Genomic DNA, 13,212 nt, shown 5'->3' on the forward strand with positions numbered 1-13,212 from the left:
CTGTGTGTGTTTAGTTAGAAACCACGTGTTTTCTACCCGTGACGCTGTACCTCACAGTAACTATTTGGTCACCATTTCCTGACCCGCGTCTCGTAAAGCCCTTGGAATCTCCAGAGTGTTGGCCCCAATGCCTGTGCTAATCAGACAACCTTGGAGCTGCATGCATGCGTGTGTGTGGGCGTGCGTGTGTGGTCGCCGTGGAAACCGGCTTCCTGACTGGCGAGCTGGGGAGGGGGCAGGGCACAGGCTTCTGTTGGTGCCTAAGTGGCGAGCCTCCACGAAGCCCGGAAGCCCGGGGTCCCGGGGCTCCCAGAGCCAAGGACACGAGGTGTGAGGAGGGCACCGCGCCGCACCCCTGCTGCCTGGTCCCGCCTGGCTGCTGTGGCATCTGCCGTAGGGGTGCCCTGGGGGCTGAGCCTCGGGTCCACACTGCGTTGCCCCCAGAGGCAGGGCCGCTGGGTCCGCAGCAGAGCCGTGTGTGTGGAGAAGCCCGTACGGCTGGTGCGTGCGTGGCGTAGGGAGAAGCGGTTCCACCCTCAGCCTGCTCCGGCCAGCAGCGGAAGGAGTGGCCTGAGCTAGTGAAATGCACCGAGACCCCAGGCGGTTTTATTTGTTCAGGATGGGGCCACTGACGGGGAGGGAGTTGCCTGGCTGATTGCTGCAGGGAGCCAGGCCCTGGCCCGGGCCTCACCAGCCGGCCAGCACCAGGGGCGTGTGTGCTGTGCATGGAGCGTTAGAAGTGTGTTTGTGACTGCCGGCCGGGTGTGTCGTTGCCTTTCTCCAGGTTGGACGAGGCCTTGTCCCAGTACTTCGGGGAAGGGACGGAGGTGGCACAGCAGGAGGAGCTCTACCCGTCCCTGCCGGAGCCCATCCGCAAGTGCCCACAGTGCCACAAGGACATGGTCCTCAAAGCCAAGAAGCACGGCGGGTCAGTCTGTCCCACGGCCCCAGCTCTCCCTGTCAGTTCTCGTCCGTGTCCCCGCTCTCGTCAGCCCCCGACCAGCACAGCAGAGTGGGGGTGGCCTCTGACATCTGGAAGGTTGTGGGGATCCAGAGCAGGGGCAGTTGCTTCTCCCCAGCGTGTGGCAGGTGCTAGGGGAGCCAGGCTTCGGGTCCAGATGGTTCTGGTTCCAATCCCTCTTAGAGTGCCGCACTCTAGCTGCGTGGCCCAGAGCCCTACCTGGAGCCAGGGTCGCAGCCGAGCAGGTTAAACCACCACTTGCAGCACCAGCATCCCATATGGGCGCCGGTTTGAGTCCCAGCTGCTCCGCTTCCCATCCAGCTCCCTGCTAATGGCCTGGGAAAAGCAGCAGAAGATGGCCCAAGTGCTTGAGCCCCTGCCACCCGCGTGGGAGACCTGGATGGAGTTCCTGGCTGCTGGCTTTGGCCTGGCCCAGATTAGACATAGCTGTTCCCGACCATTAGGGGAATGAACCCGTGGATGTAGGATTACTCCCTCTGTGTCTCTCTCCCTGCCCTTCTGCCTGTCAAAGAAAGAAGTAAGTCTCACAGGCATAGTCTCTGCCTCCAAAGCTGACTGAGGAGGAGGTCCAGACTCGCCACAGACACTTTTCTTCTTTTGGCTCTAGATTTGAGTTGGGCCTGAAGCACTCAGGCTGCCTGCCTTTAGATCAGAGTGGGGAAGAAGGCACTGGGCGTGGGGGCAGCCAGCGTAGGTCACGTGCCATCCCTCCAGCTGGCCGGACACAAGGTGTTCTGGAAGGATCACATTCGAGCTTCATAGCCACCCTGCAAAGGGCAGACGGAGGCTTGGCGGGCTGGGGAGGGGGTTGTGTTCAGAGTTGGGCAGCTGCGGGGAACGGCGAGGTCTGGAGGCAGGACTTGGGTTCCCCAGTGACAACGCCAGTGCGGCCCGGCCCCACCCCGCAGCGCGGGTGCCAGCCCTCGGTCACTGTGGCCATGGGTGCGTCTTTCCTTCACCGCCAGGTGATACTGGACTGCGGGAGGAACGAATACTTACTTTGTTTTAGCTCTGAATTCTTATTTCAAATTGTCCTTTATTTGAAAGAGCGGGTGAGACCTCCCATCTGCTGGTTCACTCCCCAAATTCCTGCAACAGCTAGCACGAGGCCAGGCCGAAGCCAGGGAGCTCAGATCTGCCATCTGGACCCCCCACGTGGGTGACAGAGACTCGGGTACCTCCCGGGGCGTCAGTAAGGAGCTGGAAGGCAGAGTGGGGCCGGGACTGAGACCTGGCCACGGGGTGCAGCCTTCCTGTGCAGTGCCTTAAACCGCAGCACCAGATGCCGGCCCAGCCCTGACTCCCTGAACCCCCAGGGAGGTCTGGAGCCTGTCTTGGGGCTCACTGCAGGGTTTATCTGGCCCCTTCCACCTCCGAGTTTGTGAGTGTTCTGTTTAAATCATCATGACTTAGCGTTGCTTTTCTTCCCTGTCACTCCCAGGCGTGCTTAGGGGGACTGGACGTGACGGGCATGTGGCCATCAGACCCTCAGGTGGCTGAGGAGGACGAGCGGTGTAGGGATGGGGCCGAGGCCCTGTGGTCAGGCGGGTGGGTTCTGGTCCTGCCTCTGCACACCCCCAGCTAGGTTGCAGTGTCCTCTGCTGTCAGCCGCTGGGTGACAGCCTCCGCCAGCCTGCGCACGTCCCCCACAGCCCCATGTCTGACCCTGGCTGTCCCCGCTCCGCAGGTTCTACCTCAGCTGCACGGGTTTCCCAGAATGCCGATCGGCCGTGTGGTTTCCCGACTCGGTGCTGGAGGCCAGCAGGGACGAGAGCGTGTGTCCTGTGTGTCAGCCGCACCCCGTGTACAGGTGAGCCGCGTGCCGCGCGCGTGCTGCGGGCTCCATTCCCAGGCACCGAGGTGGTGCTGGGGCTGCCCCCGCATGCCCTGTGAGGGCCCAGTCTCCGTGCGGGCTCCCGGTGGCCAGGGAGGAGCCCACGTGCACCCTGGGGAACCACAAAGGCGCCCTTCCAGATAGCTGCTGCCACACGTGTCAGCTGTGGCCCTGTCTCAGGGTGCGCCATGTTGGAAGCTACAATGCTTTTAAAGTGCTTACCCCCTGCAGCAAACACGCCACACAGTAACGTGAGCCACCTAATGACATAATGAGTCATGAAATGTTTTTAAGCCGATTTACCTGTTTTCCAAAGCAAATGATAAGGAAGAGAGTGGGGCGTTTGACATTTCAGCAGGGCTGATGTGTGGCCTACTCCAAGACGGATTCTCGCTGCGTGTGTGGTTCAGTGCTTCTCGAACACTCTAGGACACACGCATGGAAAAGCGAGAGCAAACCAGGCGGTTAGCACTGACTTACACCTGGGGCCTTGGGACCCCGCCCCGAGAACCCCGGCCTCTCCCTGGGGGTCTGTCCTGGTGATTAACCAGGTCTCGGCTTGCGTCTCCCCTCCCGTGGACATGGCAGCGGCTCCCGGTTGCCTGACGAGGGCTGGCGAGGGGCGCCTGAGGCTGTGGCAGCCACCGGCCCAAGGCGAAGCGGCCCTGGCACCGGCCGGTAATGCTGTCCCATCCTCGGGCCTCACCAGGGTGAAGTTCAAGTTCAAGCGCGGGAGCCTTCCCCCGACCATGCCTCTGGAGTTTGTCGGCTGTGTCGGCGGCTGTGACGAGACCCTGAGGGAGATCTTGGACCTGCGCTTCTCTCGGGGGCCCCCCAGAGCTTCCCAGCCCCCCAGCCAGCCCTCTGGCCACCTGCAGGCCAGCCAGTACCTCAACAGGATGGACAGCCGGCGGCACGGCCACGCCCAGCCTCCTGACGGCCGGCAGAGCGGCCCCTCCAAGGCCCCGGCCCGAGCCCTGCCGGCCCCCACGGCCGCCGCCATGGAGAACAACTCTGTGGTGTGCAACTGCGGCCAGGAGGCCGTGCTGCTGACCGTGCGCAAGGAGGGCCCCAACCAGGGCCGGCAGTTCTACAAGTGCGGCGCCGGCGGCTGCAGCTTCTTCCTGTGGGCCGACAGCAGCCCGCCGGCGGGAGAGCCGCCTGCCTCCGCGCCGAGACCCCCGCCCGGCTCCGGAGGCCACGGCGAGGGTGGCGCCGGGGCCGCGTCCTGCCTGTGCAGCCAGCCCGCCGTCACACGGACCGTGCAGAAGGACGGGCCCAACAAGGGGCGCCAGTTCCACACGTGCGCCAAGCCCCGCGAGCAGCAGTGCGGCTTCTTCCAGTGGGCGGACGAGAACACGGCCCCAGGTGAGGCGCTTTCCCCGGGAGGGAGGAAGGCCGGGCCAGCAGCGGTGGGCCCTGGGCACCTGCCGCTGGCGAGGAGAGCCGCAGTCTCTGTTCCCACTGCAAGCGGAGCCATGCTCACCCTGGTGCCACACTGAACTTGATGAGGGAGGAAGGGACGGCCCAGACAGGGGAAGTGGCTTTGCCCAGGGTCGCTGCAAGACAGAGCCCGGGGCACAGGTTGTGCGTGTGCTGCGCCCAGGCCCAGCTTTGCTCATGTGGAGGGTGGGGAGCAGGGCCGCGGGGCCCTCTGGGTGCAGGTTCCCGAAGGGGAGGAGCCACAGGAGGCGGCCGTGCACGCCGAGTTGGAGTCCGGCTGTGTGCTGCACGTGAGCCCGTGACCTACGACCCAGCTGTGGTTGGTTCTTGCGTCCTCCATGTCGCAGGCTCCACCGCCCCCTCCCTTCCCCCACAGGCACTTTCGGAGCCGCGCCCTGGCCAGGAGGCAGAGGGAGAGCCCAGGGGCCAGAGGCCAGAAGCAAAAGACCCCGGGCGGGATCCTCAGACGCGCCAGGGGCCACGGCGAAGAAACCCCGGAAGTGCAGCCTGTGCCACCAGCCCGGACACACTCGGCCTTTCTGCCCTCAGAACAGATGAGGGCGGGGCGGGCCGGGGCGGGGACGGCGGGCGGCGCGGCTGTCCGGGGGCGCTGAGGAAGCGCTGGCCTCAGCGAGGAGGGGCGCGGGCTCCGACTCCGCCAGCAGGGGCTCAGCCGTGGCTTCCCGGGGTGAGGTGCAGAGCCCGGAGCCCCCGCATTGGCACATGCCCGAGCCGCAGCCGGCTGTGCCGTAGAGCCAGCGGCGCCCCCGGGGTGAGGAGCCGGCACCCCAACTGCTGCGGGAGGAGGGAAGGGGTCGTGCCTCGCCTCTGCAGAAGCAGCTTGGTCCCGCTTAGTCCGGAGGCCCGGACCGCCCAGTGGTTCACGTGCCTTAATAAAGAGTTCGAGCCCTTTTACCCCGGCCAGTGACGATGGCAGGCGTGACGGTGCCGTCGCAGCCGTGCTGGGCGCTCCTGTCCACCCCCAACCCTTCCTGCCACACAGCACTGGGCCCAGCCTCTCCCACCTCGCCGTGTCCACAGAGCAGAGAAGGTGCCTGGCGAGACTCCAGCGCTGACCGTCCATCTTCCTCCTGTGGCCACAGACCTCGTGAGAAACGACTGCTCTGTAGCTGGGGGGATGATCAGCAGGGGCTGCCGCCCGCCCGCTGGCCAGACCTGGAGCCGCCAGCAGGTCTCAGGATCCCGGCCCCGAACCCTGACGACGCACGTGGCTGGGTGCAGGGCAGGCGTCCCACCACGGAGGCTCTTGGAGGCGTCCTCCAAACACCTTGGCAGCTGCGGGTTGGGGCAGTGCGTTTGGGGTCCCCAGCAGCCGCCAGGCTCCCATCCATGTCTGTGGTTTACCTGGTCTGGGTCTTCTGTATCTGCAGCCACGTACGCGGGACCTGTTTCTAGCACCTTCCACGGGGCCTGCCGTTTGCAGGGTCCACATCGTGGCGTGGATCGGTATTTGTCACTGAGAGTCCCGTGTGTGCAGTGGTCCCTCTGTGGGTCCAGAGCTTCCGTGGTGCCTGAAGCCATGGGCGGTGCTGAGCCCCCGTGCCACATACGTCAGTCTGGTGACGTGCGCAGGTCGGGCACGGTGGGAGGTTCCCAGCGATAACTAGTAATGAGATATGGTTGCCGTGACAGAACTACAGTGAGAGGAGTGTGAGGGCGGCTGTGGCCTGCATCGCCAGCCCCTAGGGTGTTTGAGTCTCTTACACAAAGCAGTGGGACTGTGGGGGAGGCGGGACACTGTGGCGCCTGTTTGCCCACTTCTCGGTGGACAGTGGTGGTCTGCACCTGCCGCTGTGGGCGGTCGTGCACGGCTCTGTCTGCTCCTGTTGAGCACGCGCCCGGCAGTGGCATCGCTGGCTCCTGTGGCAACTTCCTGTTAACTTCCTGAGGAACTGTCTGATGCCCGGCCCCTCCCCACACCACGGCTGAGCCCCCGTAGCACGAGGACTCGGAGCCACACCTCCCATGTACAGCAGACAGGACGCGGCTGCCCCGCATTGCTGGTGGCTGAGGGGCTCAGCCCAGCCCTGTCCCCGATGGCTACAGCTGCAGGAAGTCAGGTCCCCTGCAGCGCCGTCCGAGACACTAGACAGGGACCACTGCCCTCGGGTGGACTCGCCAGCTTCTCCCAGGGCCTGTGGTGGCCAGGAGCTCAGGCCCGGATCCCACCCGACGTCGTGCAGGATCCGGGTTTGCTAGACTAGAACCCAGAGGTGGCCCCTGGTCTCCTTGCTCACAGGGTGTTGCCACCAGCCCCGTGAGCCACAGATCCACATGCCCCACGCCCTCCGGCTTGCCTGCCGCGGGAACCCAAGCCAGCCTCGTGAGCCTGGGAGTCCTGCGGCCGATGGCGTCTTGGGAGCTGCTGGACAGCACAGGAAGACCCCAGGCCACTGCCCAGTGACTGCGCCGTCCTGGCTCCACGCTGGGGCCTGTTACCGCGGCCTGCACTTCCTCCGGGAGCTACCTTTTAAAAATGGCTTTTTCTGATTCCGAAGGGAAGTGCCCTCATGAGAAATGGGAACATTACAGACACGAGGTACCAGGCTGAAGGCCCCCTGTTACAGAAACGGGAAAGGCGTGGAGCAGCCGCCAGGCCGCCCCTGCCTGGAACCCTGCCAGCCCTGGGGTCTGCACTCTGCCTGGCGTTGAGATGGCACTCGGGGTGAGCCACGCCCATGCGCTGCTGGTGATAGGATGGGGACGGCTCAACGTGGAAAATGCAGCCCAGTGACAGCAGGTGGACGTCGCTTCCCAGACCCAGCCGCCCCGGCTTCCTGCCACCCAGCCTCCCTCCTTGGAGGCTCGTTTGCTGTTTGTTAACTGTTTAATCCAGGTTTCCCCCAAGTATTTGAGCCACCACCTGCTGCCTCCTCAAGGGTGCATTAGCAGGAAGCCAGAGTCGGCTGCGCAGCAGGGATTTGGACCCGGGCACTCCCCCGTAGGATGCAGGAGTGAGACCTTCAGGACCTGCCTGCTGCTTGCTTTCCCTTCACCCCAGGGGCCAGCCCAGTGCAGAAGCTGCTCGCACGGACTCTCCCAAGGCTGGATTTCTGACAGCGCAGCTGGGAGCTGAACCGCACGGCTGCTCCAGGGGCACCCGAGGGCCCCACCTGAGGGATGGGCCTGCAGCTGAGCTCCCTCCAAAGGCCCACGGTGAGCCAGTGGGTGCCCAGACCACTTCCTGAGCTGTATGAGGGCAGGGACCTGGGGGTGGCCGCTTTCTAACTGCTCGCCTGCTCCAGGGGTCACCTGGGGAACCCGGGTGTTAGGATGCCCAGGCAGGTGCATGCGGGATTGTGCAGCTGAGCAGCCCGCCTCGCGCCTGTGTTGAGTGCAAGGTGACGGGGCCGGCGTTGTGGTGCAGCAGGTGAAGCCACTGCCTGCGACGCCAGCATCCCATAATGAATGCAGGGTCCCACTTCCAACCTGGCTTCCGGCTAATGCCCCTGGACAGCAGCAGCAGGTGAACATGGCCGCCCACGTGGCTTCTGGGCCAGGCCACTGGTGGCCTGTTTGGGGGGTAAACCAGTGGACGGAAGATCCGCCTCCCTCATTCTAACTCTGCCTCTCAAATAAATCCAAGAAAGATGGAGCTGGCTCTGGTGGCGGGCGGGAGGGAGGCGGCAGAAGCCAAGGCTGTGGGGCAGCTGCCCCTGTGCCCACTCCAGCGCCCGCACAGGAAGTGGTAGTAGTTCCCAGTTGACAGAGAAGACGGGCACAGGCTCTGTCCCCACACTGCTCCTGCACTCGCCCCGCTGCCCTTTGCCCCCAGAAAAACTGCCCGAAGCTGAACCAAGTGATTGGAACTGACCTCCCAACTAAGCCGGTCTCCTGGCCAAGGCCAAATCCACCCATCACCCTGCACTGGAGGTAGGCACAGCCATCCCACGTGACCCAACCACCACACACTTCCCCCTCCCCCACAGTCCCTTCTGGACAGAAGCAGGACGTTGGTACAGCAGGCCCTGGCGCCCGCTCCTATGACCCAGACCTTCCCCTGCCGTGCCAGCAACAGGAGGGGGCCCTGAGAGGGTCCCACGGGGCTGGGCCTGGTGCTCCCATAGACACTGGGGACCCCCCATACCCCCAGGAGCCGACAGCCACAAAGCAGCGTGTGAACCTATTCCTGCCTCGGAGGGCGAGAGCTAAGGCTTCTGTGAGTGGTACGCCAGCCAGTTCAGCAGCCGGCCCCTAGTCCCAGGCTCAAGCCCCACCTCCACTTCCGATGCAGCTTCCTTAGCCAGACGCTTGGGTCCCTGCCACCCACAGCGAGACCCGGATGGAGTTCCTGCCTCCTGGCCCCAGCTGTTGCAGGCATCTGGGGAGTGAACCAGCAGATACATAAATTATAAGCCAATAAATCACTAAATCCTACCCTCCTGCCTCTTAGGAAAGCGCCTGGCCCCACCCCCACGCGGCAAACCACGTATACAACAATTTCTCCTTTTATTGTTCACATTCTTCAAGGCATAGCTTTGCTCAGCAGGAAGGCTACCGGCGGCAGCAGGAGGGGTCCTGGGAGGGCAGATGCCCCCTCCAGCCCCCACCACACCCCGGCCATCTTCAGACTCACGGCACACAGCTCGGCTGAGGGTGGCTGGTTCGGGGCCCCACGGCGGGGGCGGGGCATGCCCCCCCCCGGCTCCAGCAGGGCCCCGCAGCACCCCCCTGGCGGAAGGAAGGGGCTTTCCCTGAGGTAGGGTCGGGTAGTGCATCAGGCAGCGCCAGCGCCAGGGCTGCAGGGGGCTCAGCGAGAAAACCGAGCCCGCGGCGTCCCTGCAGAAAATGCCACACACTTCAACGGCTCAGCCACCAGGGGGCGCCCAGGAAAGCCTCAATCACACTCAGCAGGAAGCGGAGCGGGCAGCCCCCGGCCAGGACGGCAGAGGGCTCCTTGCTGGTGATGACGGTCAGGGCCCAAGGTCAAGGTCCTCGGCTGGCCCTGAAAGGCCCAGGCACATTTGGGTGCCAGCGACTCAAGCCCCTGGGGCTCAAGGATCCAGACGGCCACAGGCCAGGCCTGCTCAGCGGAGCACCCTCTACTGTTCTGGCTGCAAGCAAGCACAAACAAATCCACTCCAAAGCCCACGTGACCACGGGACGGGAGGCGGGCGCGGTGCCAGGGGCCCTCCCGGGCCTACAGCAGCGCCTCGGGTGCCTGCAGGCCGCAGTACAGGGCGTAGCCCGCGTCGTCGATGTCCTGGTCCCGCAGGCCGGCCAGCAGGTCCACAGCGGGGTTGAAGTGGCAGGGCAGGCTGGCCTGCTCCAGGCTTTGGAGCAGCAGCTCCAGGGCCTGCAGGAAGCGCTCCCCCAGGGCCGCCTCGGTCCAGTCCACGTCCTGCTCCCCCGCCCGCAGGACCACCTGCGTCAGGGGCCCCCGGCCCAGGCGGGCCAGGGCGGGGTGGCCACGGCAGACGCCACATAGCAGCAGCAGCAGCCGCCGCCGGCTGCCGGCGTCCTGCTCATCCAGGGCCCGCAGTCGGGCAGCCTCCTTGGGGTACAGGTCGTGCAGCCAGAGGTTCCCAGCCAGCCCCTCCAGGGGCCAGGCCAGGAGCTGGCAGTCGGCGCCCGTGCCGGCCCCGGCGACGGCCAGGAGCACAGCCACGGTGAGCTCCAGGCGTTCGTGCCGCACCTCCAGCAGCAGCTCCTCCGAGGCCACGCTGGGCCGGATCAGGCACCCGAGCAGCCCGCTGATGGCCGGCCAGTTGACGGAGGCGGTGAGCGCCTTGCGCAGCAGACCCAGCAGGAGGCGGGAGGACAGGTAGCCGCCCACCAGGAAGCGGTCCCAGGGGCTGCTGCCGCGGGGGCGGAACTCCAGCTGAGTCCTGCGCACGGCCCAGCAGCGAGGGTCCCTGGCCACGGTGTCCACGCCGGGCACCAGGCTCCAGAGGCCCGGCTCCAGCGCCAGCGGCACCGAGAGGCGCACGTGGTCCTGGTCGGCGGCCCCGGCCTGCAGCCCGTCGTAGAGCGGCCCGCCGGGCACGAGGGCCCCAAAGGGCAGCTCGGGAAACTTGTTCCGCAGGTAGGCCTGCAGCTCCAGGGCGATGTCGCCGGCCAGCTGCTTGGCCAAGGCCACCTGGGCCTCGGGGATGGCCACGTGGGCCTGCTCGAATGCCAGCAGCTTCTCCTGGAAGGTCAGGCACAGCGGGGCCGGGGGGCTGAGCAGAGGCGGCGGCTGGGGACCGGCGTCCGCGGGCCCCTCTGCAGAGGCAAGGGGGACACGTCAGAGCAGCCCACAATGCACTGCGGGAACCCGACCGCATCCCAGCACCCTGGCCACACAGCTCCAACAGCCTGAGCAGGGACCCGGGCGCAGGCTCCGGCTCACCTGGCGTGGAGGGGGCAGGGGGCCGGCGTGGCTCGGGCAGGCTGAGGGCGGCAGGTGGGGGCCGGGGCTGCTGGTGCGGCGTGGCCTTGAGCAGGCTCAGCTCCGTCCAGCCGTCCCCCTTGGCGTCATCCTCGTCCCGGGGGCCGGTGGCCCTGTCGATGAGCTGCGGGCAGAGCGGCGCTGAGCAGGGCACCTGGCGGCCGGCAGCCATGACCAAGCCCCAGCCCCCGCCAGCCCGGCCTTACCCGCTTCACGGCCAGTGTGGCAATGCCCAGCACAGCCGCGCCGCCCACACCCAGCACCAGGCGGGCGTTGGCCAGGAGGAAGTCCACGGCGCCGCCCAGGCCCTCGCCGCCACGCCGCTTCCCCCGCTTCTGGGAGAACTCCGCCATGGTCCACCTGCAGGGGAGCCGGGGGCGCGGGGTAGCTGCGGGGTGGGGGTGGGGCGGGGAGGGCACCTGGCTGGGCAGGCACAGGGGCTCTGGGGTCCACAAGGAGGAGCTTCTGGAAGATTCCTCGTGAGTCAGGGGCTGCTAGCAGGGCTTCCTGCACGGAGCCGGGGGAGCAGCCACGACCCCTCCCCAAACCGGCCAATAACCCAGCCCCTGGCAAAGGGGGCTCACACGGAGGCCCCTGGCAGAGGGTCCGGGCTGCCAGGAGCCATCATGTAGAAGGGCATTGAGCAGGGAACTCCAAAGATGAAGACCCCAAAGAGAGGGCCCCCTGGCTGTGGCCGGCTCAGCACAAGGTCAGGGTAGGGGATGGGGGGGCAGGGCCTCCTGGCTGTGGCCGGCTCCTCAAGAGGTCGGGGCGGGGTCGGGGGGTGGGGGTTGGCTGCAGGATGCTAAGCCAGATGCAGGCCTGGAGCCACAGCCCAGCTGGTAGGAGGTGAGCAGTGCCCGAGTGGAGGCAGAGAAGGCCCACGCCCACCCTGACCTCGGGCCCTGAGGGTGCAGGGGACGGGTGGCCAAGGGCACCCGGGAGCCTCAGCGTTGGACGGCGAGGTCACGGCCCGCCCTCCTGCTGCGCCCTGGGTGCCCTGCCCCCCCACTGCCCGGGGCAGCTGGAGCCCGAAGCTCTGTGTGACTCAGCCCGGGACACCTGCCTCTTAGCGCCAGACTAAAAATAAGACGGGGCTCCGGCGTCCTGGGGGAGGTCACGGGCCAGCCGGCTGACCCCCGCGGCCCCGGCCACGGACCAGCGCTGCCATCGGCCCCCAGGCCTCCACGCTGCCAAGTGCGTAAAGCACTTGAAATGCCCACCCCTCCAGCGCACGCGCACCTGCCCCAGCGAGGGCTCCGTGCCACCTAAGGGGTGGGGGGCGCGCAGGAACCGAGCAGTTAAAAATAACCCGCAAGCCGCCGGCGCTGGGCCCGGGCTTACCAGGCCGGCGCGGCAGTCCCTCGGTGGGCCGGTTCACAGGCGAGGACAACGGAGGCCTTGGGAAACCCAGTCAAGCACCCGAGCCGGGAACGGCAGGGCCGGGACTCGAACTCGGGGCTCACAGGAATCCTCCCGGGCCCCGCCCCCGGACGTGCGCCACACCTAGGGCTGGGGGACCCGGGATGCGGGTTGTCGGGGAGGCCCCGCCGGGCTCCCAGCCGTACCTGCGTCGCGGCGTCCACACACCGACCGGACCACGCAGCGGGCCCGCCGGGACCCGGCGCCGGAACCCGCCTGCGGATGGAACGTGAAGGACCCGGGCCCCGAAGGCCGAGGCGCTGGCGTAGGCAGACGAGCAGGCCCTAGCTCCAATCGGAGCGCTCGGCTTCTTCAGGGGCGTTCCAAAACACTGCGAGGTTCGGCCAATGAGGGGCCTGCCACGCCCCTTCTCCGCCCTGCGCGCTCCCTCGGAGGCGGGGCTTTCCGGGGGCACTCCGGATTTAAAGGCGCAGGGCTGCATTATTGGGCCCGCAACGTTTGCGTGGTGCCTGCTTGGAGCCCACAGAGGCGCGGGGGATGCGTGCGCGTGTGCGTGTGTGATGTGAGCCTCCCGCGTGGAGGAAGCTGGCTGGGCCCCAGTTTCCTTCCTCTGGCCGGGCAGACGGGTGGTAGCACCTGGTCCAAAGGCCTGCACGCCGACCCCTAAGTCACCTTTGCGGGAGCGCCTTAGCACCTGTCTGCGCGCGGGGTAGGGGGTGTGCCGCCGGCCCCGTGCGTCCCTGGGCCTGCCCTCTGTCCGCCTGGGCCTCAGTTTCCCGTGCCGTACAATGGGGACGTAGGCAGCGCCCCTGGGAAGGGTGGTTTGCATGCGGGCCTTAATGAGAACCACCTGCCACGCACCAAGCACCTGCTGCGTGCTTCGAGCCGCACGTGCGCGCGTGGTCACTCGCTGCCGGCCACCACCTTGGTAGGGTGAGGAAGGTGGGGCCGCCCCGGCTCCGCACGGAGACCGCCGGGGACCCCTTGTGCGCGGACGCAGAGTGCGAGGCCCCCAGAGCGCAAGGCCCCCGGGCCCCGGGCCCCGGCGAGGTCCCCAGAGCGCAAGGCCCAGGGCCCCGGCGAGGTCCCCAGAGCGCAAGGCCCCGGGCCCCGGCGAGGTCCCCAGAGCGCAAGGCCCAGGGCCCCGGCGAGGTCCCCAGAGCGCAAGGCCCCGGGCCC

At 66.8% G+C, this 13,212-nt stretch overlaps 2 protein-coding genes across 4 annotated transcripts in view; one reads left to right on the top strand and one right to left on the bottom strand.

The window, feature by feature from the left end:
• Positions 1-5,174, top strand: part of TOP3A (DNA topoisomerase III alpha) — a 30,803-nt gene extending 25,629 nt beyond the window's left edge. For both annotated transcript variants that reach the window (XM_070061553.2, XM_070061550.2), the window contains exons 16-19: positions 785-928; positions 2,670-2,792; positions 3,526-4,184; positions 4,636-5,174. In XM_070061553.2, the coding sequence (XP_069917654.2) occupies positions 785-928; positions 2,670-2,792; positions 3,526-4,184; positions 4,636-4,817 (1,108 nt within the window). In that variant the 3' untranslated portion in view covers positions 4,818-5,174. The remainder of the gene's footprint in view (positions 1-784; positions 929-2,669; positions 2,793-3,525; positions 4,185-4,635) is intronic.
• Positions 5,175-8,712: 3,538 nt separating this feature from the next.
• MIEF2 (mitochondrial elongation factor 2) lies at positions 8,713-12,381 on the bottom strand. Of its 2 annotated transcripts, none has more exons than XM_070061559.2 (4): positions 12,219-12,381; positions 10,857-11,010; positions 10,612-10,774; positions 8,713-10,484 (listed from the first exon to the last, which is right to left on the bottom strand). In XM_070061559.2, exons 2-4 carry the CDS (start codon positions 11,001-11,003, stop codon positions 9,421-9,423), a joined length of 1,374 nt encoding a protein of 457 aa, XP_069917660.1. In that variant the 5' UTR covers positions 11,004-11,010; positions 12,219-12,381; the 3' UTR covers positions 8,713-9,420. The 2 variants fall into 2 exon arrangements, with proteins under 2 accessions (XP_069917660.1, XP_069917661.1); XM_070061560.2 differs by having other exon boundaries at positions 11,995-12,331.
• Between the last annotated feature and the right edge of the window lie 831 nt (positions 12,382-13,212).

The sequence above is a fragment of the Oryctolagus cuniculus genome, chromosome 17, assembly GCF_051225735.1.
Source record: "Oryctolagus cuniculus isolate XC-2025 breed Fujian yellow rabbit chromosome 17, ASM5122573v1, whole genome shotgun sequence".
In the NCBI taxonomy this organism is placed as follows: Eukaryota; Metazoa; Chordata; class Mammalia; order Lagomorpha; family Leporidae; genus Oryctolagus; species Oryctolagus cuniculus.

Bases quoted from the DNA above. Each gene is read 5' to 3' on its own strand.
- MIEF2 (XM_070061559.2), bottom strand. From the start codon at position 11,003: ATGGCGGAGTTCTCCCAGAAGCGGGGGAAGCGGCGTGGCGGCGAGGGC. The intron at 10,775-10,856 runs GTAAGGCCGGGC...CTCTGCCCGCAG, and splicing joins CCACACTGGCCGTGAAGCGG to CTCATCGACAGGGCCACCGG. The intron at 10,485-10,611 runs GTGAGCCGGAGC...TTGCCTCTGCAG, and splicing joins CCCTGCCCCCTCCACGCCAG to AGGGGCCCGCGGACGCCGGT.